The sequence below is a fragment of the Pyxicephalus adspersus genome, chromosome 6, assembly GCF_032062135.1.
Source record: "Pyxicephalus adspersus chromosome 6, UCB_Pads_2.0, whole genome shotgun sequence".
In the NCBI taxonomy this organism is placed as follows: Eukaryota; Metazoa; Chordata; class Amphibia; order Anura; family Pyxicephalidae; genus Pyxicephalus; species Pyxicephalus adspersus.
In genome coordinates, this window is record NC_092863.1 from 8,465,076 (window position 1) to 8,490,456 (window position 25,381).

At 37.7% G+C, this 25,381-nt stretch overlaps 1 protein-coding gene and 1 long non-coding RNA gene across 3 annotated transcripts in view; one reads left to right on the forward strand and one right to left on the reverse strand.

Annotated features, from left to right (window-relative positions):
- Positions 1–1,309: 1,309 nt before the first annotated feature.
- The window catches only part of RBBP8NL (RBBP8 N-terminal like), a 29,862-nt gene continuing 5,790 nt past the window's right edge, over positions 1,310–25,381 (forward strand). The window contains exons 1-7 of one of the 2 annotated variants that reach the window (XM_072414445.1): positions 1,310–6,722; positions 13,238–13,353; positions 19,208–19,250; positions 19,990–20,085; positions 21,225–21,337; positions 24,316–24,388; positions 24,547–24,716. In XM_072414445.1, the coding sequence (XP_072270546.1) occupies positions 13,287–13,353; positions 19,208–19,250; positions 19,990–20,085; positions 21,225–21,337; positions 24,316–24,388; positions 24,547–24,716 (562 nt within the window). In that variant the 5' untranslated portion in view covers positions 1,310–6,722; positions 13,238–13,286. Of the gene's footprint in view, positions 6,723–13,069; positions 13,354–19,207; positions 19,251–19,989; positions 20,086–21,224; positions 21,338–24,315; positions 24,389–24,546; positions 24,717–25,381 lie in introns of those variants that run through there. The other variant, XM_072414446.1, reaches the window with a different exon arrangement.
- On the reverse strand, positions 16,414–22,460 carry LOC140333054 (uncharacterized). Its single transcript, XR_011921272.1, has 3 exons — positions 22,383–22,460; positions 21,707–21,787; positions 16,414–18,099 (listed from the first exon to the last, which is right to left on the reverse strand). It is a non-coding gene; the product is annotated as an uncharacterized lncRNA (long non-coding RNA).

Genomic DNA, 25,381 nt, shown 5'->3' on the forward strand with positions numbered 1-25,381 from the left:
TTTATATGAATAATAAGCAATTTTGTATCATAAACATATGTGGACATTGAATGCTATAAGGATCCAGTTGGAACTATAGGCACAGTTTTCAGCTCAGTTGTACTATTTCAGCCTCATCACCTGAGAAATAAGTAACACTTGCTCTTGTTTCGTTGCCCAAGTATTCGGGACTTAAAATGGTTATTTTTTAATAAATTCTGCTATCTCTCCAGGATGCTCTTAACTTGATATTTGTGCTCGAATTTGCAGTCTTGCTCTTCTCATTCCAGAATTTGTAATTTTTCCAGGTATAGTCCCAGCAAGTGAAAAATACAGGTATTTTATTGGTGTTTCAGTTATACATATACACAGGATCGTCTTTGTAGGTAGACATTACTAAAAACTGTCTTCATCCAATGAAATATCAGATCTTGCTCTAGTGACAAATGTTTTACAAATTGTGTGAAATCCATTTTCCAGCTCAGCTTGAGTCATCCATACTGAACAAGCTTGCAGGATGATATTTAGAAGCCCTTGGGTAATTTCACCAGCTGATTTGCGCAGATCCTAAATATCAGTCTTCTCTACATTGCCCCAGCAAGGCCGAGTTGTCATGACTGATCTTGGCATCACTTGTGATGATAAGGAGGCATGTGGGTGTACTAAAGCCCTCACAAGTATTAGTGTACATATTATCAAATTGTAGAAAAGGATCACATTTCTGATCATCTTCCAATACAAATAAAGACAAGCTTCAAAGAAAACACACATCACCGACAAAATGACAAAATAAAATAAAAAGGCGCAAAGGATAGAAAAATGTTTAAAATGCCTTGTTTATTTTTTGAGACCACAGGAATGACTCAAATCTCTCTTGCCTGGAAATGAAAAATGTGAGTGACCGTGACTGAGAGGAATGGATGATGCTGCAGTCCGGTAAAAGTCCAAAAACAACCAGGCAACAAGGACTCCTTCAATATGACTTTAGATTATCACCAAGCCTCCATGTGCTTAACTGCCTCTTCAAAGCTCAAAATAGTATGGAAACTTTTTTATTAAAACTATATCTAGTACCATTTTTTATTTGAGTATTTAGGGGATGGTTAAATCTATTGCCCCTTTTATCCTCTTTGTCATCTTATTTCCCTTTAACTTCCCGATCTGCAGACACAACAGGAAGTTAGAGGTAATCTTTCAAAGCCATTAGAACAAGATTGCTCCTCATATGATTATGTACAGCACCGTTCATGCATCGTGCACTCCCTTGTCGTTGGAAAGGATCGTGAAAGATCCTTTCCAACGACAAAAATTGGAAGTGTGTACGCAGCTTTAGTCTGACTTCTAATTCAAGGTCATTTAAAGGAACCTGTCAGAACACAGGTGTTGGTATTGCACAGTTGTTTTGAAGGTCCAGGTCCCAAGGCTGCCATTCCGATTAATTCTTCACTGCTTAGTAAGTCACTGAGCTGGAATAAGCATGTAGCCAGTGATATGTCACGGCTTCTAAATTACATATACTTGTTCTAGATCAGTGATGAACCAGTAGTAATTAAAGGATTATGATGGCAGCTCCAAAACACAAATGCAACTTCAAAAACAAGTCCCCAGCTCCTGTGTTTCTTTCCTGGCAGGTTACATGTGAAGTCTGGAATGAGTGTACTCTCTCTCACTCAAGAGAGAGACATGGGGTCAGGTCTAATTAAATACTCCAGCTGGTGTGTATACAGATGAAGATTAGCTGACAATTACACATTATATTCTGATATGGTATAATAAGTTAGCTATTTATCTGATAGGAGAAGCCACTTGGTCAGAATTCAGGGGGAACACAATGCGGTTGGACAATGCCCCTGGCTTTTATCTATAAATCGCATAACAAACATTTATGAAACAACATTTTTTGAGGCTTTCAAGAGGTGTATTTAGGCTGTGTTGTGTTTGAAGTCTTATCATGGGGAGTGTTTCTGGCTTGATAAAGCCCTCATTTAGGTGGCTCAGAAAGGACAGCTAGAAAAACAATTTAATGCCACAGATTGCAACTGACTAGCAAGTCACAAATGTGTCATACCGAGACGGTCATAATCGGGAACTGTTTCCCACACCTGCTGAGAATACAGACACCTGATTGCATCCTGCTTAAAAAGGCTGTGCAATGGTATAGATTTATTATTACTTTCCTCTTGTTTTGGCCAGGTTATGAAATAATTTCATGTTTGATAGGTAGCTGCAGTTCAGCTACGATCAACCCAAGGGGCCTCAGAACATCACCAATGGGCCACACATAATACTTAATATATGCAGTACTCCAAAATGTACTTCAGAAGATGGTCAGAGACTGTGGATATGCTATAGTGATCTCACTCACTGTATTGATTTCTGGGCTCCGAGGGTGGCACAAGTACCAAAGGGTCACATGCAAGCTTTGGGCTACACATTGGGCACCAAGGTTGTACACATTCAACAGGTTTCCTAAGTTCAAGGAATTGGACTAGTTGCCACTGTTTCCCTAAGTTGACACTATAGGTCTTTACTCTCCTAAAAGCCAACTCTATACCAGAATTATTTTTCAGTTTTAAAATGTGTTCTAGGTTAAATCACCAACCAGCATATTACATTCATACTATTGTTGTGGAAAATATATGTTCCAAACATTCTAATAAAAGAAAATATATGAAAAAAGGTTAAGAGGGATTGCTTTGTCATACTTTAGCTAAACTTTGGTTAAAATAATGGAACTTGTAGAGTATTTACTTCTTATGGTATTACTCTTGTAAAGGCTTAAAGAAAAGTGCAAGAATACAATCACCATTGGGACAACCCACTGGCAGGAGGTGGTTATGAATCCAAAGTATTTAAAATCACAATACCTGATAGTCTTTAGTGTTGTCAAAGGAGAATGGTCATGATGCATGGAGATAAAATGTCTAAGCCTACTGTATTGTAATGGGTATTATTTTTGTTATTATGTTGTAAATGAATGCATATGTACTTTGTACTCATTTTACTTTTGTTCATATTTATTCTTTTCTCACAACTTGCATTGAAAGCTTGCAAGGAACTGTAGCAAATCTCCAACACGTTTGTAACCCTCTCTGATGAGTTATCTGTCCAGCTTAGGTACTTTAGTGGGCATCTTTGGGAAGTCCTGGTAAAAAAAAAAAACAAGTTTAATGGTAAGCCCTTTCTGAATCTGCTGTCCAAGATTGAAAACCTCTGGAAATATCACCAAAACAATAAGTAAGTACAGCAGATTTTTATTTGATATTGCAGTATGTAGGTTTTCTAACCCAAATGGTGAAATCAATGATGGTGAATGCTTTTCTTATGTTTTAATTATTTACCATTTCTGTCCTTTATCTTACTTTAGTACCAATTTATTCTTTTGTTTTGTCACATGATAATACCAACAGGTAATAATAATACAATCATAATAATATTATTAACAATAACAATAATAATTATAATAACAATAACAACAATAATTAATAATAATAATAATAATAATAATATTAATAAACTGTATGTATACAGCGCTAACATTTTTCTCTGTTGTGTTATATTTTATTGCAATAATGTGACAAATTATTGTCATTTCCCTATCTGTCAACACCTGTGTTTATTTCTACTTTATTACCTTAGCTTTTGTTTTGTTTGGTTTTGTTCTTATATATTGTAATGTAAATCATTGCACAGTTGTCACTAGAGACACTTACAACCACTGAAGCACTGATGCTTTCAGTAAATACACTGAATGATAAACAACCCTAGTGTAATAAATAAGTAAATGTTGTAGGAAAATACTACAATATATGTACAATATATACTCATACCGCATTTCGTCTTACCACCAGTCCTAACACATGGCTGGCACCTTATTTAACCTTTGTTTACATTACCTTAGCTATTCAGAGTCCAAAGTGCCTCCACTAAACAGGGAACTGCACATATTGTGCAGGCATCCTGGTCAAAAAATAGGCTCGTCACCCTCTTACGTTCCACTATTGACCAGTCATAACGACACATTGATAGTATGGCATAGAGAGCAGGAGGGGACAGGACATGTTTTTATTCTGTAGGTCTGGCAAATACCAAAAATAGCTGGGTACTGAACATCTTATAGGATTACCACTTTTCTTTCTAAATGTAATCACAAACCAAATCACATATAAGGGTCAGTCTGCTCTGCTATTAATTAGGAACATATTTTATGCCTTTGATTCCTGGATTACAATAATGGTGTCTTCAGGACACAGTAACATCTGCTCATCCGTAGGTTTCACCGTTGTTTCACAGTGCTGTGGTTCGAATGACAACGTATTTCTAGGCAAATAAGCAGCTGCCTGTTGTAAGTGTTATTATTCACCACTGAATAAAGAAAGAAAGGCAAAATTCCAGGGTAGATTTCATGTAATTTCAAAGTAAATTAGTACAGTATACAAAGTGATTATATCAGGACCTCAATCTCTGTGGTCCAACAGTCAACTGGTATAGATATTTTTAGACATAGATCACCTACTCAATACCGTATTGTCATCAATATGGCAAGACGGCTAAGAGCCAATGCGGAATAAAAGGAGGGAGTTGGTTTTAAGTTGCACCCAGCCTGAATAGCCGACGCTTTTCGCCCTTTGTGGACTTCCTCAAGGGTAGCTGTGCGCTTTTTAAATGCATACAGTATTATCCAGAATGGGAGATCTCTCTAAGTAGGTCACCATGTTGAAGATGGATATGGTGCAATATAAACTTAGAAACTTTAGAAAAGGTGGTGTTGGTCCTAAATGCTTGGCATTCACTAGAGACCATGTTAGTGATTTGGGAAGTTTCCTTTAGGTGGCAGTAAAAATATTCTGCAGGCATCCAATATTTACAACAAACTGCCTAAAAACTTATACCATACACCTGCCAAGCTTAGTTCAGAATTGAAAATGTCAAATGAAGTACTCAATGGGTGGTCAATAGTGCCGGTCCATTTTGAGTTTATCTGCCCTAAACTTGACTAAGGGCTTCTCTTTGGTGGCATTCCAGGGAATAACAACCACACACAAGAATAATTTAAATGACTACACATGTTTTCTGACAGCATGGAGACACCATGTAAATGAAAAGTAATATAAATCAGAACATTTTATATTACTCAGTCCCAATCCAGATCTTATGTTTTATTATATTTTGTAATTTGTATCAGCATTTAAAAATTCACTGGCTCAAATTCATGTCTGGGTACATGTTTGAGCAATGTGTGTGGGTTCGTTTTCTATTCAGCTGCCATTGATCTAGTACAGTAAACACATTTGTTCTTCTCTTCCTCCTGAAAGGACTATATTGGACCTATTCCTCCGAGCTGGGTGTGGGCAGCTAAATGTGGCGGGGTATCACCTTACACATTGATTCTAAGACGTTTCTTACAATGATAGTGAGACACAAAGTAACTTCCTCCTTTAATGATAAGGCCTCTGTAATCCCAATATAATAGGAACACTGTTATACTCAGTTCATTAGAGTTCATTCTGATCCTGTTGTCCACAGTAGATCTGATCCATGAAAACATACTATGGCTCATTCTTTGTGTAGAGGGGTTGTTTCTTATTCACTATTGTTTTGTTTTTTTATCACAAGACAGTGTTGGTGATGCCCGATGCAGCACAAGGAGCCGAAGAATACACCAGTTACTGGTGGTGGGAAAATGTTAATATATTATATATTAAGGAAAAGAAGGTTTGCCCTTTGAGCTGTAAGTAACCACAACTCTTATAGTGGTAAATGTAACAGACACTGCCAACCCTCTCTATTACTGCTGTTTCTAGAGGAGCACTTGTCTCACCATAGGTAACAGGACTGGGGCAATTAGAGCTCTTACATGTGGAGCCCATAGCCCCATGTGATAACTCTAGTAACCCATAGCTTACAGAGGGCTCCTTTTACTCCCAATAGTAGGTACATACTTCTGGTGAGGACCAAGCTAACATAAAGAATTCTATTATTTTATTTTAAATACTAGGGGCCAGCATTATTGGAATTACAAAAAAAATCTACTTCAATCAGGAGCTGTCCTCTGCAGTATTACCTTTTTGCCACTAGTCCCGTCTTTCAGGTTACATGATGGCCAAGGTCATGCAACCCACTTCCTCTGAGTCCAAGCTGTTATTTGACCCGCCAGGTGGGGTGACAGTATAGTGTGAGCTAAAAGTATTCAGGGCTGGACAGTGCTCATATGTCAATGAGTGAAAGTGGTTTAGTGCAGTTAGGAGGACCAATGCTAACCATAGCTCTGAGCAGAGTCCCTATTAATATGATTTGTAGTAAGCTCAAAAAGAATACAGAAAAAGTTAATGTCACATCGTCCTCTTAATCAATACCTCAGTACATGCACACAAATAGGTGTCACATTTTTCTCTCTACCACACAGCCTCCACCTCCTGCGCTATGTCCCAGCCACAATCGTATCTCTATTTGATCCAGCACCATACAAGTTCTGCAGCTTTGTTGGGAAACAGCAGAACCGGTCTGTTCAGTCCCAGTATGGTTTGCCTCATTCCTGCTGCAGGGATGAAGGAACATAAACCTGTTCAACGGGTTTGTCAAAAAGAAAAAAAACGAAGAAGAAAAAAAAGACAAATTTATTTTATTTGTGTGTTTGGTGTGTATGCGGACAGACTGCTGGCTCTTATCTGTGTTTCAGGAACTATCCAAATTTTCATGTGGATGCCATAACGTGGGATAAAGGACCAGCCTGGGAGGCACAGGTAAGTGTAATTTGTTATGCCTTGTGGAGTCACAGTCCTGACAGTGCTTGCACATTAAGGTAGATTCATATAGTGTTATCCATTGATTAGTAAACTACAGTTTTACCATTTTCTGACATCTTTAAAAATTAGGGAGCCTGGGCTGTAATTACAGGGGTGCAGCTGCTCTAGGTCCCCTAAATTTGGAGGCCCGTACATTACTTTGTTTATTCACCATCTGTTTGCACATATTGTATACTATATAACACTGTATTAAATAAAGCAGGATTTGTATTTTCTCTTGATTTGCAATGATAATTATCATTAAGTTAAGAGTTCAGATGGTTACAGACATATTAGTATATGACTGTATGTCTTTAAGTACTTTGCAACTATTCAGGACAGCTTGTGACCAGCTAATTTCACTCTAAGTATAAATAGGTATAAACACACATTCCCGGACACTCTGAATAACCATATTCCTAGGAAGATCTCATTTTTTTTTGCAACTGCCATACAAAGTTTTTGACTAGCTTCAAAATAGATAGATACTGTCTTCCATTGGCACAACTGTACTGGCTGCAGACTGACTGGGACAGCATGGACGGTGTATGTAATGGAGAGACATATTAAATTTGCTACAGAGCAGGGTGGAACAGAACAGGAGCCTTGTTAGCTTTTGGAGAGCTTTCTTATGTAGTTGTTTTTATTACTTATTAATTAATTCCCTTCTATACCTACATGCTTTAAATACAGAACATGACCCAACCAGTTATTAGATCTGTCCGGGTGCCTAAACTAGCATGATAAATGTGTCATAGATGTAGGTAAACCTGTAGTAGCTGCACTACAAATTCTTTAGCTGCTGAGTTACTAGGAAACACGCTGGATTTGTCAATATCCTGCTTGATAAATCTCATCTGCAAGACATTTTTTTAGTTTTTTTAGTTTTTAGGCATTTGTACATTCATTCTTTCACTGTATCATCCATTATTCCTAGAACTTACTAGGACCTGTAAAATATTAGGGGTCCTCATTTGTCACTTAATACCTGTCTTCATTGTAAGAGTTACATGTTTTCTGGTGACAACATATTTGGATTTCCCATCATTTCTTATCATCGTGACAGTGTTCACCAGGACACACAGAGATGGTGAATCTCAGCTCTATATATACATAGATGACATACATCTATGGGAGCTGTTTTAACTGCCAAAGGATTTGTATTTCTGTCCATTCATTCTCATTCCTTGGATTTACACAGCGCGGGTTGGCAGGGGATAAGGACTGACTTTCTCTGTTGCAGTTTAAGTGGAAGTTCTGACAGGCAGGCTTTTTGTGACTCTTCCGTCAGGAATCATTCTGCTGGACTGTCAGCACATTTTCCTTTTTTTATACACTAATGTGCAAGCCTTAGCACAATTTTAAGCTGAGATGAAGCTGCTTTGCACATGCGCCAGAGTTACGTCATCCCAACCTGGCCAGTGAAGATCGCTGAAATCTGGAAGAAGACCAGGTGAAGATGACAGCCATCACTGCACTACAGAGGCCATCTTTCATTTTATGGCAAAACCCTGGGCACCTACAGCTGCACCTTACATCCATTTTAGGCTATTAACCTCCCTTAACGTGACTGAACAGTAAAAGAGAAGCAGCAGACCTATGAGTGCATCCCTATTTCCTGCAGCACACTCCTTTACTTAGCATACTCTTTTTAGCACATCTCTCTGTCAAAATGCTCTCTTCTCCCATCTGAATGCTCCTTCTTCCATGCAGATTTTTTCTGCAGCATAATGCAGAATGTAATATGGGACACAGACCAAAATAAAAGAAAAAATATATACTGACCAGGTTGTAACCATTTTCATTCTCTAACCTGATAAAAAGTGTTTACTTTAATTAAGCCACAAAGTTGCCAGACACAATGGCAGCAGGGGATCATCATTCCTGGGGATCATAGTGCAGGATGTTTATTCATTGATGATAGCTGCTCTGTGGTGTCTATTTATAAAGCAGTGAATCTGTCATTCAATGAAACATTCCCTGTGAAAGAATCAATTAAAGCCATTGAAACACATGGAGGATTCTCCACCAAGGAATGTTTTAGTGAATGTCAGGTTTGCTTCTTTATAAATAGACCCCCTTTGTGCCTGATTTTTCATTGTTGGCTGATATAGGAGTAAGCATGTAATCATGGGAAATAAGCCATCTGTGGTGCGTTTTTTGTGTGCTGATCTTCATTGTAATGAAATTGTTCTAGGAAATAAAAGAGATAATGTAACACATCAGCATGGTCAGGAAATGCCAATGTGTTAGGCCATACGTTTTCTGAGGACAATGCTGCGGCTTCCATGTAACCGTACAAAAATCCAAAAGATTTGGCTGCCACATAAGGGAAGCTTTGTAGTTGACCTGTGCGCGAGAGAAGCCGTCCAAACAGGAACAAGAACAGAACAATAAACAGTCTTTTGTCTTCACATTATTACAACATAATCAAAGTAACATCATGAAGAAGCCTGCCACATATGATAGCACAGATTTCTTACCAGTAACTGGAAACCATCTAAAGGAGTTTTCAATAGCTCTGAACATAATTTGTTTAATGTGAATTATTATAAATGTATGTTATAGAATATCTAAAGATCACAGTTCTTTGAAGTGATGGATAGGGAATGGTTAAAACCTGTCATGTGTGCTTTTTTTCCTTTACTTTCTGTACTGGAGACACACAGGAAATAAAAAGGAAATTTCTTCAAATCAAAGGAAAACTCTGCTTAAACAAATGTTGTCAGAACATCTCCAGATTAATAATATTATTATTAATATTATTATTATTATTATTATTAATAATAATAATAATGAACAGTATTTATATAGTGCCAACATATTATGCAGCGCTGTACATTAACCGGCTCACGAGAAAAGGGACCTCCTTACAATAATTTGTAATGGTTCTACCTAGGCATGTAACTGTATACTTTACATTCGATATATATGTGTTTTTTATCCCTATCACTGAAGATCCAACTTTGCAAGGATATGAAATGTTAATGTAATGTTACCTGCAATTGTCTGCATTGTGTTCTGTAAATTTATACAGAAAATGATAAGGATGAGGAAAATATAATAAATCTGAACACAAACACCTCCTATTCCGCACCAGGACAAATGGAAAGGCTGATTCTCCCCAGTAATATATATTGCAATAAGGTTTCTAACCATTTCCCACTTTATTTAGAACAGAAATAATTTTTATTTTATGTAATTATTAAATGTTTGTATGTGTGCCAGTGTAGCATGGGGTCAGGCAATGGGGCAGTGGTAAACCTTCCATGGGACAGGAACCCGTAGAAAAAATCCAAGCAGGTTTGTCCTGCAGTTTTACTTAATAATACAGAATCCAATGCAGGAGACATACTCATGGCAAGTTCCATGTAATATAGAAGTGTCACTTAGGGCATTACTTAGTGGACAGATGCCATTTCTGTCCCCAGATGCCTGCCCACCAGTCTGACTGCCCTTCTGTAAACCAACAAATCTTCTCGGCCCTGTTCAGCCAGCTAATGTGGACTACATTAGGCAAGGAAGGTTTATCCCACCTAAAGGTTTAGAAGGCTACTGATCTCCAGGACCTACTTCTCCAGGAATACTTCTAAAGCTCTGAGGAAACAAGATAGAAATAGATAAAAAAATAACTCAGGAATTTATTTGGCATTATTGAGTTACAGCACTCATTCATGCAGATAATGTGAAATCCAAGTTTGTTTTTTTTCTTTTACAACTTGTGTTCGGCACATTGTAGTGAGATTTCATTGCAGCTTTTTGTGAAATTCTCTGGCTTTTCAGGTCTGGCAGGTTCATAAACTGTCAATGTCACACACGTGAACCTGCAACAGAAGAGCCATGGAGAGAAAAATATACAGAAGGAAGTGCCTGAAGGGTCTGGATACACAGGGGAAAGTATTCTAGACTTGTGGAATAAGAAAGCATATAACATACTACAAAACACAATTTAGCTGATTTAGGCAATTGTCTGATCACCAGACATCTATGTGTTGTCACACATAATTTGACGTTTAGTACGAGTGGCTGCTCTGTAATATGAATATATATAAGTAATACATGGTCTTATGGGAGCTTAGACTGAGTGTTGGGAGTTTGGTGATATTTGCTAGTACTCCCTATACAGCAGGCAGGAAGTAGGACAATGCCATACTTTACTAAGAAGGAATATACTATGTACTTATACAACATGTAATGAGCAAATATGTCTGTTGTCATACACATAGAATAATGCTGGCAAGAGTACTTCTCTTTAGCTAACTGGGTGTACACAAAACAAGCTATTTTTCTTTATTTATGCAGGGTTACATGGTAAGAACTGAGCAGACTGGAGGCAGAAAAGTGGTATATGTAGCTGCAAAGCTGCAAGCTTTATGGGTGATCTAATGTTTCTGGCTATATTGTGTGTCAGGGGTGTGCAAATCACAAGGCTGCCTTCACAGAATTGCAGCAGAATTTTGCCAGGTCAACAGTACAGATATGTGCTATGTACAGTCTTGGCAGACGGTCTACTTCGAAGCATTATTTCTTGAATATATAATGGAAGAAAACATACTGTATATGTGGCATAGTATGACAAAGATTATGGCCTACAGGCTGTTTGCCATTGTGTCATATGGGGTGTTTTTCTATGGCAAGGGTTTAGAGAAGTCATCAGGTTTCCTGCTAATGAAACCGGGCAGACAGGTCACACCCTAATACTGGACAAGTTTACTGTCTCAAGCCTGCACTGCTTGTATATATAACAGCCTAGATTCAGCTATATTTTCTGCTGCAGGGAATCTGTTGATTTTCCGGTGGTTGCACTGGCAGAATTACAGATCAATGCAGAATACAGGATGCATTGTATCAGTTACATACTGATGATCTAAAGAACATTTGTGCTGGAAAAAAACCCAAACATCTTTATCTTTGCTTTATTACGTTGTGAAATACTGACCTAAAGTAGCCACGAAGTCAGTAATGGGACAGAAACCTGAAACATCCATGTGTAATTGGGCAGTAATATGGAGTCTATTGGGGTATAATTCCTGTAATTTGAAGATCTACTCACAATTATCTCAAAGCATTATTAGCCACAGCACAGGGGCTATCTGCAGCCCTGACCATACTATTATTATTATTATCTTGTATTTATTTAGTGCTGACATTATGCAAAAGTCCATAAGCGTGTCAGTTACTGTTTCACAAAGGGGCTTACAGTCTAATGTCCCTTCCATAGTCATAAGTTATTAACACAGTTTAAGGCCAGTTTTTGGAGGGTTTTAATTAATCTAACTGCATATTTTAGGAATGTAGGAGGAAACCTGGAACAAGCCCACTTAGACACAGGGAGAATGTGCAAACTCCATGCAGAGGCCAGAATGCTAACATCACCATGTACCATGGATGTTGTTGGAAGAGAAAATGTTCTTACTCTTTTATATGATCAACAGTAGGTCTGTAGGGAATGAATCATCATTCAAAACATGGACAGAATCATCCCTAAACTGTACAAGTTGGTGTTTTTAGGGCTTTGTTTTGGCATTTCGTATGTTCAATCAAATGCCACAAATGTTTCCAGGAGGTAATAGTACTGAAAGCTTAGTATGTAAAGATATATTGGATAGACTGGTTATGAAGTTATCAACTACCAAAAAGACAGCACTCACCTTAACATAAATGCTCAACCTGGCTTGACAGGGCATTGGTGTTTATTACTATTACCAAATAATGGGGGAAAAGAAGAGTTTTGCAATACTGAAGGACAAATTTGGGGCACACTAGACTTTTAAACCAGTCCAACTAATAGTGTATCCCCAATGTTAGATAGGCACGCGTTTCATCCTTAAAAGAAGAAAATGGCAGTCATTTTGGTTGAATTGACGAAGTAGGATGACCTACACATTTGAATACCTTACAGCTCATCAATTGATCCCAGGATTGAAGCATTGAGAGACGCTTCAGTGGGGAAGATAATTGCCCAATGCAGACTATTTTACTTTTTTAAGCATTGTTGTTAATATGAGGTGGAGTTAAACATTAGCGCTCACAAGTTCAACCAGATAGTCAACATAAAGTGAAATAACAAGTTTTCTGTACAATGGGTCAAGGGCCACATCTCCTAGCTAAACACACCCTACAGTCTTACAACTAAGGATCCCAGCATGTCCTTTTGTGAACGTCATCAATTCATTCATCCTTCATCTAAAAAATCTATCACTGGTTGGTATAAGCCAATAATATCAAGCAAGCAGCCAATTTATGTTAGCATGCTGCATCTCTTTATCAGCAGTATGCAAGTGCAAAATAACAAAGATTCTGACCCCAGTACTGACCAAATTGAGACATGGATTGGATCATATCCAGGCCTTTATGCACCCACCTCACCCACTTGTAACATAAATCGGTCCTCTATGTACACAAATGGTATGTCCACCTTACCACTTCCGCATGCTAATATGAATACTTGTGTTTTTTATTTCTATTTTCAGAACGACAAGTAAATGATTGCTACAGATATTGGCTACTGCTGACAGCAACATGGCAAATGAGAGCTTTAGTGAAGCGCTCCACAGACTGAAGGAGATCCATGACAAGGAGGTTCTAGGTAAGAAGTTATTTTTTGCTAGTTTAATCATCCACTCCCTGCCATAGTGAGATATTGGAACTGCCATTGCTGACTCATTTTTTAAAGGTGCTGTAGACTAGACCTGTCCTTACTGACCTTCCCCTCACTGTTCGGTGAGTCACTAAGTCATATATATTCATACTGTGAAACCTGACAAAGAATTTGTAATTTAGTTCAGCCAGTCTTGTGATCCAGAATGCAAACCTACACAAGCACACAACAACACAGTTGGATTTCTAAACTCCCTAAATAGGCCCAGAATGAACACATTGATATATTGTTACTTTGTTATCTCCTTCTTTTAGCCTGACTTATTAAAGCTATCCAAGACCAGAGCAAATGATAATCATTGGAGAACCCGGGTGATCCAGCAAACCCTAATGTCCAGGATTAAAAACATTTGCTAATAAGAAATTATTTTTAAGAAATCCATTCTAGGTTTGTTGCATCACCCAAGTTCTCCCATGAGAAGTCCATCTTCTCCAGTCTTAGAGAGCTTTGATAAATCAGGCCCAGTGTTGGACCAACAGAAGTTTGCAATGCACAGTGCCTGGCCAGTTCCCTGTGCTATCCCTCACTTTATCAGTCTGAGTTATGTTGTACAATAGATAAAAGTACAGATTAATTCAGTTACTGATACCATCTGTCTTTTTTAAATACATTTAAAATATGTGTCTATGAGTTTTTGTTCACTTCAGAACTGTACTTTCTTTTAGTCTAAAATGCCAGCTAGCAAGGCTGTGAAAGTGTGTCAGAACTCTCATTTTTTGTGAAACAATGGCAATTTTTACATTTGTAGTGTATTTGTGGAAATTAGAGTGTCATTTTGGTTTCCTGGTCCTTAATTATTTGTCCTATAATAAAGTACAGGATGAGGCATGTTATGAAAAGAGTCGTGAGAAAAATACTCTGGGAAAGTGAATTAGGCTGTGTTGGTTAAACGAGTAAAGCTGGTGGTAAGACTGCATTGTTCTGTGTCTCGTTCAGACAGGCCACAGGACAACAACTCTTGAACAGACTTGTCCTACTCCTCAGTCAGAGGCTGCTTATGATTCAGTATTGGTGTAATATTGTACATTTTAATACAACATGTAGCTTTTTTTTATTAAAATACTTAGGATAATCTATTGGCACACCAATTTTACAAATGTAAGTTATACCTAAATGGAGAACAATATAGGGACTACCACTGCTGATCTTCCTTGGAAAATGCTATTTGTTTGACAGAGAGGATTTCTCCCATCTTTAGAGGCTTTCACAACCACTTGCATGGTAGGAACAACTTCATGTGCATCACATAAAGGGCCCCCACAGTGCTGCAGCGGTTGCAACCCTGGTAAAAGAGGTGGGCATTGTTCTAAAGAATATTTTCTATTTGAATGCACCTTATATCATATATATACTGTATGTATATATATATATATATATATATATATATACATACATCAATGGTGTCCAATTTTTGACAGCTTAGGAAAGGTCCCAATAGTCAAATAGGCAAGTCAACTGCAGGTCAACTATGCTTGCACTTAAATATAATTTGTTTCAAAAGTGTTGCATCAAAGCCTGTCAACTGGTGTCTCTATGCTCTGAAGTCAGCATCGTCTTCCTTTGCAGCTTTCTACTTTTGGTCATGTCATGTTTTTCGGAAGATACTCTCCTTTCAGGTGCTGGGATCACAGGTTTGAGCAACGAGCGGATAGCATTGGCTTGCCCAGTAGCTGTCATTGACTGACTGAGGTTTTTTTGGGGGGGACGGGGTTGTAGATTTATCTCCACTTAGGACCACCAGTCTAAAAGACATTATTTACTTGGTTGACTCTTGGTTCAGTAGTTGCTAAGTTGCTGAACTGGGACAAGTATGCAGATTAGATGCAGAGAAAAGTCCTTATATTCATACCCGTTCTGGGTCAATGACTTTTAGCAAAGGTAGGCAACAAGACTTTTCATCAGTTTTTTTTTTTGAACAATTAGGTTTGCATAGTTAATGATTTAGGAATTCACATTTAAATTTGTGCATTACATTTTCTGCAGCTACAAATCTGACCATACTATTTTATAAGACACAGCAACAAGTGACTGTAATACCCAGAGGTCTGTAATTTATTTGAAGGATGGACAGAACCTAAAGCCAGTTGTCTATGATGTTCTTCTTTTTTGTGGATACCTGGATGAAGTATTTGGTGATTCATCTAGTTGGCTATTCATCCTGGCCTAAAACATCCCTTAGGTAACAACTATGCTAAATTTCATCTACCTTGTTCAGCTGCAAGTGTCTATGTTAGTCAATATCCTGATTCATCCATGTGAACCTATGGAGCCCCCTAAAACCTAGGACTGGGGTGTTCATAAGACCATGTCTTCTTGTACTTGACCATGAATTGTAGGTATGTAAAGCCCTTCACCTTTTGATTTTAAGGTCCTTGTCACACTCACAATAGTGTCAAGTGATTACAGCTAACACTTTCCTTGCTAGAGGTCAACTTGTCACTTACCAAAACAAAGCAGAATCAAAGGATTCACGCCTAGCTGGTTAAGGCAACAAAGAAGCCACACCATAGTTGGTTCTCAGTAATTTTCTCACTGATGATTTGTTGGCAACAACAGATTCACTGTGACCTATCCCTTACCTTGCCCTATCAGTCAGCTGTCATGTTTCTGTGTTTTTGACATATGATTGACAAGAAGTGGGCTTAATGGCAGAATGTCTAAAACCTAATAGCTATTTGGGATGCAGTAAAGACCCCATGTACAGCCTAGCAGTATAGGAACACATTGATGAAAAGATACCTTAGGGCAGCTCAAAGTCCCTGCACTTCAACACTGTTGCTGCTTTAGACCTGGTCAGTTTAATTTTAAATACCTATTTTACATAACGCAAGCTTGTGAGTTGCATGTGACCCTTTAAATTACCTCGTAAATTGAGGTTGTGGGTCTACTACCAGCGGATGGTATATGGAATTTAACAGGACCTCCCTCAATGTCACCTTTACCTATAACACAAACACAGTTTAAGTTGAAGTGCAAATACCTGTTTGAGTTGTGCAAAAAGACAGAAACTCGACAGACAGGTTTGTCACGTGGACCGCATTGAATATTTTACATTTATTGAGCCTGAGCAGACGTTTAACAATGCATTTGGCAGGAAGTTTAACACATTGTAATATTATAGACTGTTTTCATTAAATACAATAACACTGACCTTCCTACTGGAACACAACCTAACAAGCTGGTATGGTCCATACATTATCACCCTGCTGCCAAGGTTTGCCAACAAATTTTCAGGAATCCATGTAGCATAAAACATTTTTTCTTTTAACTAGTGCTTGTGCACTTGTAATAATTCACCAATATCATTGTGAATAACTCCTGCTTGGACCTCTTATGCCTGGTCAGTTCTTTTTTTTTTTCTCCTTCCAATGATGACAATTTTCAACCTTCACATTCATCATTGGTTTTGGTTCATTACAATATATGTTGAGTAAATTATTTTTTTAAATTTATTGTTGAATACAGGCACATTTCCATGGGTTTTATACCTTTAAAGCACTGCAGCTACAGGAACAAAGTAAAAGAAAAATGAATCCTGGGGCATAGATCTACAGCAGTGGTTGTCAATTTACATAATAAAAGGGGCCACTACCTCAGCCATCACAGGCATGCTGTAGAAGATGCTTTAGAAGGTATGCAGTGACTTGGAAGCATGTTACATTACACAGCTAGAGATTACAGCCCATTTTTCAAGTCAATACTTCCACCTGTGATCCGTAGATATTTAGGTATTTGCCGCATTTAATATTTTGCCCAAAAAAGAGTATTTCTCAAATATAAAAGAGGAAAAAACATAGGAAAAGATATGCGATGAAAGACATAAATTTTAAGCAGGACTTTTAAAGCTAGTACCATCCATAGATTACAAAAATAACAAAATGTTATTATTAATAAACATTAAAAACAAACATCATTTCAAATACAAAAAACACAAAAAAATCATGGGTGTATATAATGACCTCTCCTTACAGAATACCCCCAAAGGGTTTAAATTCTAAAAAATACTTCTCGACGCGTTTCGCGGAAAAAAATCCACTTCTTCAGGAGAGAAGTCTATAACCATAGAGACCTATATTACTTTCATTTATGGAAAATACAAGATAAAGAACAAATCTAAATCACATAATGATCCAAAAACAAAAATACAAATATACAAAATTACATAAACAAGTACCTGATGTTTGTACTTCCAGGAGCCCTCTTATTTAAAATTGTTGCAGGGAAGGAGGTGCTTATGGCAGCAATGGTATACTGTAGTTACAAAAATAAATGAAAAGGTAATCTTCATTCGCCTTGTTTTACTAGGCTTCATTATGTCTGGCTATAAGGGGACAAGTTGGCATTATTGTCTAGATCATTAACAAATGGTCTTTTGATATCCTTATAGTACACACCTCACCAGTTCACACCACCACACATAGAGGGTCTTTATTCACCTTACTTAGCTGGACAGATTTCTGTCCAGTTGCAGGGGGGCCAGCCACAAGTATCCCTGCGGTCTATCCAGGTCTTATTAAAAAATGAATGATATCTTCATAGTGTGCAGCACTTCACCAGTTTACACAAACATACACAGAAAAACACTGGCGCCCCAACCAATGCCAAATTTTAACAGTCACCTCCAAAGTAAGTGCAACCACCTCTCCATAGCCATATTAAAAAAGAGGAAAAAACCTGTCAAAACAAAGATAAAAAATAAACAACATAAAAAAATTCAATAGAATAGAATAAATCAAACAATTTAAATAATAGCTGTAAAATTCATATTTTTTCTTTACTGATTGAGTAAGAAGCAAAAATTAAGAACCGTGTCTGCAGTGACCCTTAAGGCTGCACAAAAAATGCCAAAGGGCATGTCAAGGGGTGGATGAAATCTAGGAATAAGGCTATATAAAAAATGCCTATAACAATATCTGCCTTTATGTATCATCTTGTACATGGCATCCAAAATCCCTTTATGGATAATAGAAAACCTTCAACTGTCTCCAAAACTCCCACCTAATGTAGGATCACTTTTAGCTATTTTAACCACAAATACTGTTTTAAAAGCTGCAATCTCTTTCTTGCTTGCAGCAATTGTGTTGTAAGAATAATTATTAACCACTCCTTTGATAAACATGTAAGAGGATCTGAAATAAGCCTCCACCTTTACCTGTTCTCCTGCACTAGAGGCATTTGGGATACGTACTGCTTGAACTGGAACATGTGACCGGTTAAAGGAAAACTCTAGATTTAAAGCACTATTCCTAATCCTGGTAAGCAGCTTCCAACAGCCGCTGAATATTTTTTTGAACCCTGGATGTAAAGGCATATATGTATTGACAAAGCATTCATGTTTATTCATGGCCCTGATTTATTAAAGCTCTCCAAGGCTGGAGAGGATACACTGTGGGGATCCAGCAAATCTGGAATGGATTTCCGAAAGTCTTTTGCTATTTGTTGGGAAATGTTTTTAATCCTGGTTGAGATCTCTTCTAGTTTTTTTGGATGACCCAGGTTCACTGATGAAAGTGTATATTCTCCAACCTTGGAGAGCTTTAATTAATAAGACCTCATGTTGGGGAGCAACAGCAATCATAATCTGCAACCTTTTCCCCTAATATGACATTTTAGAGCTAAGTAAATCTGTAATTGGGCCATGCATTATATTTAATAAAGCTTTTGCTTTGGACGTTCACAGATAGACTAAGCTGCAAACAGGCAAGTTTGGTTAATTGGTTTTCAACACCAGGAAACCGGCACATGCTGGAAGAAATAATGGACTTGTCTTGTTTTGTTTCAGGAATGCAGGCAAAGCTTACAGAACTAACAATGGAGAGATGCCGGTAAGTGCAAAGCAAGCTGACAGATGGTCATTGTAGTCATTAAACACAATGCATCATTTGCTCCTCCACAAGAATCTACATACTGTTTACTTGCTTTTACTTTCACAGAAGACTAATGGTAACCTATTATTCAGAATGATATCTCTTGTTTTGTTTCATAAGGCAGAACTTTACTGCCTCCCAACAACTTCTTGACATTACCTTTACCCATCATCAGGCTCATGTAAAATTCATTATAAATGTGTTCACCAATGGTATACAGGAGTCAGATAGGTGTACTAAATTATTATTTCCTGCTACCCCAGGAAGGTACCAAATGAAAAGTAGATGAATGGGGATAGTCATGAACACATGGAATAGGAATCAGATGAGAACAGAGCACCCTTGCAGCAAGTGTGGAGAGCTTGTATGTGTAGCTGTCTAATTGATCTTTTGCAACTGGCTGTCTTCCAGCTATACCAGCCTGGCTGTCAATACCTTTTCATAGATGCCCTAGGTGGAATTATTTTTCTCCTATTTCTTTGTTTTCTTTTTATAAATATCTGTACAAAAGCGAAAATGCACAAGAATGCCAGTGACAGCTAACAAAAAAAAGTATTTCTAAGGTCTGAACACTGTCTCATGCCACAATTATGCATTCCACCTACATTGTTAACATCTGTGAACAATTTTCCCTATAGTATTTGGTTTCTGGAATGTTTGAGCTTTTCACAATATGTTGTCTTTTTTCTTTATTTAGGGACACTCAGAGGCTTGAGGAGCTGTTCTCTAAGAATCACTTACTGCGGGAGCAGCACAAAGTGCTCAATGAGAATATTAAAGTGCTTGAGAACAGGTAAGAACTTCATGTCACTCAAGGAATGAATATGCTATTCATGTAAGGAGTGTTTTAGTAGTTGATATTTGTTCAGGTTCATATGAGTGGATTTCCATTGATCTTATCCAGGGTTATCTATCTTCAAAGAGCCCAAAGACCACTTTTTGTATCCGAAAATTAGAGTAAAGCCTCATCTAAACCATATCGATCCACCCAGAATACAGACGTTTGCTAGGAGATGTTGTATCCTGCACTAGCTGTACTAGCTAGGAACCCCAAATAAATAGGTATTTAAAATATTTTGAAGTTATTAGGTAAAATGCTGCTCACATAATATTGGAGGCTGCCATACAAAAGCAGGCACAAGAAGTGGCCGTTGCTTAATGATGCATGACTTGTAGTGTGGTAATGAAATAAACCCCATCATTGGTGTCAGTGGCAGCAATAATAACCCCCAACACTGGTGTAAATGACAATAACCCCCCTCCATTGTTGATCAATGGGTAGTAATCCTAAAACCTCCTCTGCACTATGCGTCAGTGGCAGGCAGTCAAAATAAACCCTCTCCACAGCACTGGAGGTGTTTTACCTGAACACACATTCTTGTGTCAAACTCTTTCATGCCGGGCTGGGACTATAGCTCTACTGTTACAACTTCTGGGCAGGTCCTGGAACACAATGAACATTCCAATGCCTGGCACACTACTGGCACTGCATGTCGCTTGTGTGTGCAGTGAGGGCACAGTGGGCACAATTTTCATTAATGAATCACATCTTGTAAAACTTGGTCCTGTGGGCCACATTCTTTATTTTTGTACATTATGAACTTCTCTTGTTTGAACTACTTTATATGTTGATACAATAATAGTTGAAATGCCTTACCTCTCAGTTAAAACTTTATTCATTGAAAAAGTTGTTCAGTTTTATAACTTAAACATTAAAATTAAATAAATAAATTAAAAATTTTGTCACAAGTTTTTCAGTACTAAAAAAAATGTGTTTTAAGGACAACTCTACCAGGCTGTGCTCAGTTCTTCATACCAGTTCCCCAGGCTGTTATCTAAAATGACATAGCAAAGCTTCCTCTTTAATTAATTATACTTCGTATTATTCCTGGCATGTGATTTAATATTGGCTTTTTATTTTTGTTTGTTAAGGTTACGAGCCGGATTGTGTGACAGGTGCACAGTGACCCAAGAACTAGCAAAAAAGAAACAGCAAGAATATGAGAACTGTCACTTTCACAATCTGCAGCAGATTTCCTCCCTGAGTAAGTATACCCAAAGGGCCTTGAATACCCCATTGGTACATTTACCAATATTTAAATGCGTTTTATCCACGGATGGGCTGTTTATGTAATATGTGGAATATAGTTAGTTTAGACAACCCCTGTTTTTTTTATATATTTTGGATAGTAAGACCTCCAAGCTTTATTTCCTGGGAGAACTGGGAAGTCACAGATCTCCCGAATGTAGTTTTCAGATGAATTTTACACAATTGGTTTAACTCATCCAGCATTTGACAAAAATATTGAAATGTCTATTTTGGAAGGACTGACCCTTATTAAATTTTGGAGGGCGGTGCATTAAATTTATTGTCAACCCCAAATCACAAAATAACGGTGATGTGAATAGAATACCTAAATACAATCACATGTGAGTAGTGCATGGACAAGATCATCGGGTACTCAAGGTAAGGATGCCAAAGTGTTCTCCCCATCCTGAAAAAATAAACACAATAAGAAAAAATGAATGTAGCCATCACATTTAAGCAAATGTAAGCTGCATGTTTTTAGGTTTAGATACATTTTAAAATAGTACAACAAGCAGTTGACCTTCCCCACCTGAGCCACACTGCACACAATTCCCCCCAGACAGGGTTATTATTATTATTATTATTAATAAACAGGATTTATGTTACGCAGTGCTGCACAGGGGGTAGGTTATCTTCTAGGGCTGACCATCACTTATGTAATGCTGTATGCCCACCACTCAGTCCTAAAGTACCGTTTAGCCAGCTTGTGCGATGATGCACCCACCGGGCAGGCAAACGACTGATTAAATGCCCTCTAGTTGACTACTAGCACTAGATCAATATTACAACTGAGTGATAAATGTTAGAAAACTTACAGACATAGAAAATAAATATTACTATTAACACAATCACGCTGAAATTTATGACTAAAACTATATTTCCTTCAAAAACACGTATTAGCCCAATAAACAGTGAAAAGTAAATGAAAGTGTTGCTTTTATTTGTTTCCATATATGTTTCCATATCTGAGTTTTTTTTTTAAATTAAAAAAAAAATCTGACCTGTTACCGGAGTTTCTGAGTCTGACAACACAGCAGCTTGCTCTGGTCACAAGAAGTCACATGTTGTGTGGAGCCCAGCAATAAAATGATAGTGATATGTAAAACAATGGAGTATTGTGAATACAAGAGAATAGACTGTGTCATGAGATTTCTTTGTTCCCTGTTCCTGCATTACCTGATAGCTGTACTGATGGAAGAATGACTCTATGCTCTTTCCTGCTACTATAAAATTCAGCAGCTGTATTGCTGACAAGAGAGTAAACCAAAGGTGACCCTATAAATGTATATAGATGTTAGCAGCAGAATCATTTATCATAATTCTACTTTATATCCACATGGGTTAAACTATAAAAGCCAGTCAAAACTTCCAAACAGTTGTCTTCAAAGTCTGAATACTTACTGATTGTGATATAATGATATTTCACACCCAGCCTATTTCTATAAGTGAGTGTCTGGGCTCATATTAAGGCTTGCACTTACTATCTGATGGCCACAGGACATTCCATACAAAGTAAACCATCTTCTCCGTTTCCTTCATGTCAATTCTCTCCTCTTGACTTCTGTTTAAGGGCCTGATTTATTAAAGCTCTTCAAGGCTGGAGAAGATAAACTTTCATCACTGAAGCTGGGTGATCCAGCAAACCTGAAATGGATTTCCTAAAAATCATTTGATATTTGTTAGAAAATGGTTTCAGTCTTGGACCAGATCCATTCCAGGTTTGATGGATCACCCAGCTTCACTGATGAAAGTGTATCTTCTCCAGCCTTGAGGAGCTTTAATACATCAAGTCTCTAAAATGCCTTATTGAACTTTTAATTAAGCTGCGTACACACTTCCAATTTTTATCATTGGAAATGAACGACGAACGAACGACGAACGAACGATTGGGCAAACATCGTTCGTAAAAAAAGTAACCAACGACGCCGACGAACGAGAATAGTCGCTGGAAATGAACGACCGGACCGGCGGATCGGATTGGACGACGATCGTTTACCATCTATCGTGTGTACGGTCGTTCATTGATCGTCCATGGTCTGAGCATGCGCGGTGAACGAACGTTCGCTTACTTCCTGTGGTGCACGTCACTTCCTGTATCGTTCAAACGATCGCATCTATCGTGTGTACAATATCTGCGAACGATCGTGTCGTTATCTGTATGTACAGGATCGGTGCTATACGATCGTTCGCAGATATCGTGCAGGATTGTTCGTCGTTCGTTTACCAACGATATTAATTGGAAGTGTGTACGTAGCTTTAGATAGTAGAGACCCAGTTCAACCTCTGCACTGGGTTTCTGTGGCTTTCGTTTTGGTATTTGGTATTGCTGTTGCAAAACAAACCCATCATAGAAACAAAAATACACAACTGTACTGTTGTACTATACAGTGTTAAGAAATGTTAGACCAGATAGGGCTACATTTAAAGCTGAATTCCAGGCAGCTATTAAACAATACTAGTAGCATTTATTTTTTTATTTATTGTGTTTGTGTATTTATTTAAAAACCTTCAAATATATATTTCAATGCAGATTGCAGAAATAGCTGAATTTGACTTAAGTTTGATCTTTTTACAATCCGCTGTACATCAGCATATATACCTGGAGGGTAAGGGGTTGTCAGTATTAGGAGCCAATGTTTTCCAAGCACACATGTTTGCAAATAATCATTTGATAGGAGCAGGAAGATGGCCTGATCTGATAAAACTGTGTAATTATAATGACTGGATGAACAGAAATAATACAGTAAAGCCAATACCAGTTTTCACAGGAAAAATGTTTTTCATATATTATATTTCATTGTCTGGATTTTAGCTTTAAGCATGAATTTATTATAATGTATGTTACAAATTTATGACATTTTGTTGCTATTTGGACTATAGAAGAAACATTATTATTGTAGGTTTTATGGCATTCTTTCATTTTCTTTGTTTCAGCCAATCAAATTAATTTGTTAAAAGAAGAAAACAAGTCTCTCCTTGAGGAGCTGAGAAAACTCAAGAGCTTGGAGTAAGTGCTTGGTGCTCATCATTTCAAAGCGCTGGCCGCCATTTCAGGGAACAACATTCCTGTTTTGTTTTTTTACTTTTTTTTTTAAAGCTCTACTGTCACTCCGACCAGGGTATGCTTATCCTCTGATTATTACAATGGTTTGTGTTTGTTTGCAGTGAGAAGAACAGATCTAGAAGCCATAGCCCTGAAAGTAATGCTACGCCAGAGCCACCACACTCTGAGCTCCCCACATCCAACCCTAAAAACAACCCAGAACAAAACAGAACACAGACAAGTAAAGACGACGAGGCACAGGAATTTGTTTCTGATCACAATGCTTCAGAAGGTCAGTTATACATGTGTTCACGTCTTCACAGAGTAGGAAACAAGTTGTGCTAATTCTATGCATTCTCATTGTAATTGGTTCAAGGTAGAATTCACTATTCATCTAAAAAAGAGAATTATGGAAGAGTATGATTGTTCTGTCATTAATGACAGCCACTAGAGGGAGCTGAACTCAAGTATTCTTTTGAGACTCAAAAATTGTACAGGTTCCTATACTGAAATAGGTTATTCTGATTTCATTGCAAAGTGTGTGCTTCTCACAGTGTGCAATAGAAGTTGCATCAAGTCAGATGTAGCCTGCCTAGTTTATTAGTTGGAGGACATCCAGCTTCACCTAGCCCTTTCCTTTACAGCCTTAATTTCCATTGCCCACCACCTTTATTCTTAGAATTTCAGTTATTTTATTTATGGAGACTCAGCATCACATGTGGGCATTACTTATGGGTGTATGCATGCCTAAGAATGCCCACTGCTACAGACTGATATTCACCCATTATGGCATTTGCATAACTCCTCCAGAGAGCCAACCTACTAATTGAATCAGGGCTAAAACCATTTCAAAGGAATGCTAAAGCAGGGTGCTGGAATGTTTTCAGAAAACTAAACTACCATGTTCTACACCCTTTATTGCCTGTATTGCATAGAAAAGTAGAAAGTCCAAGTGTT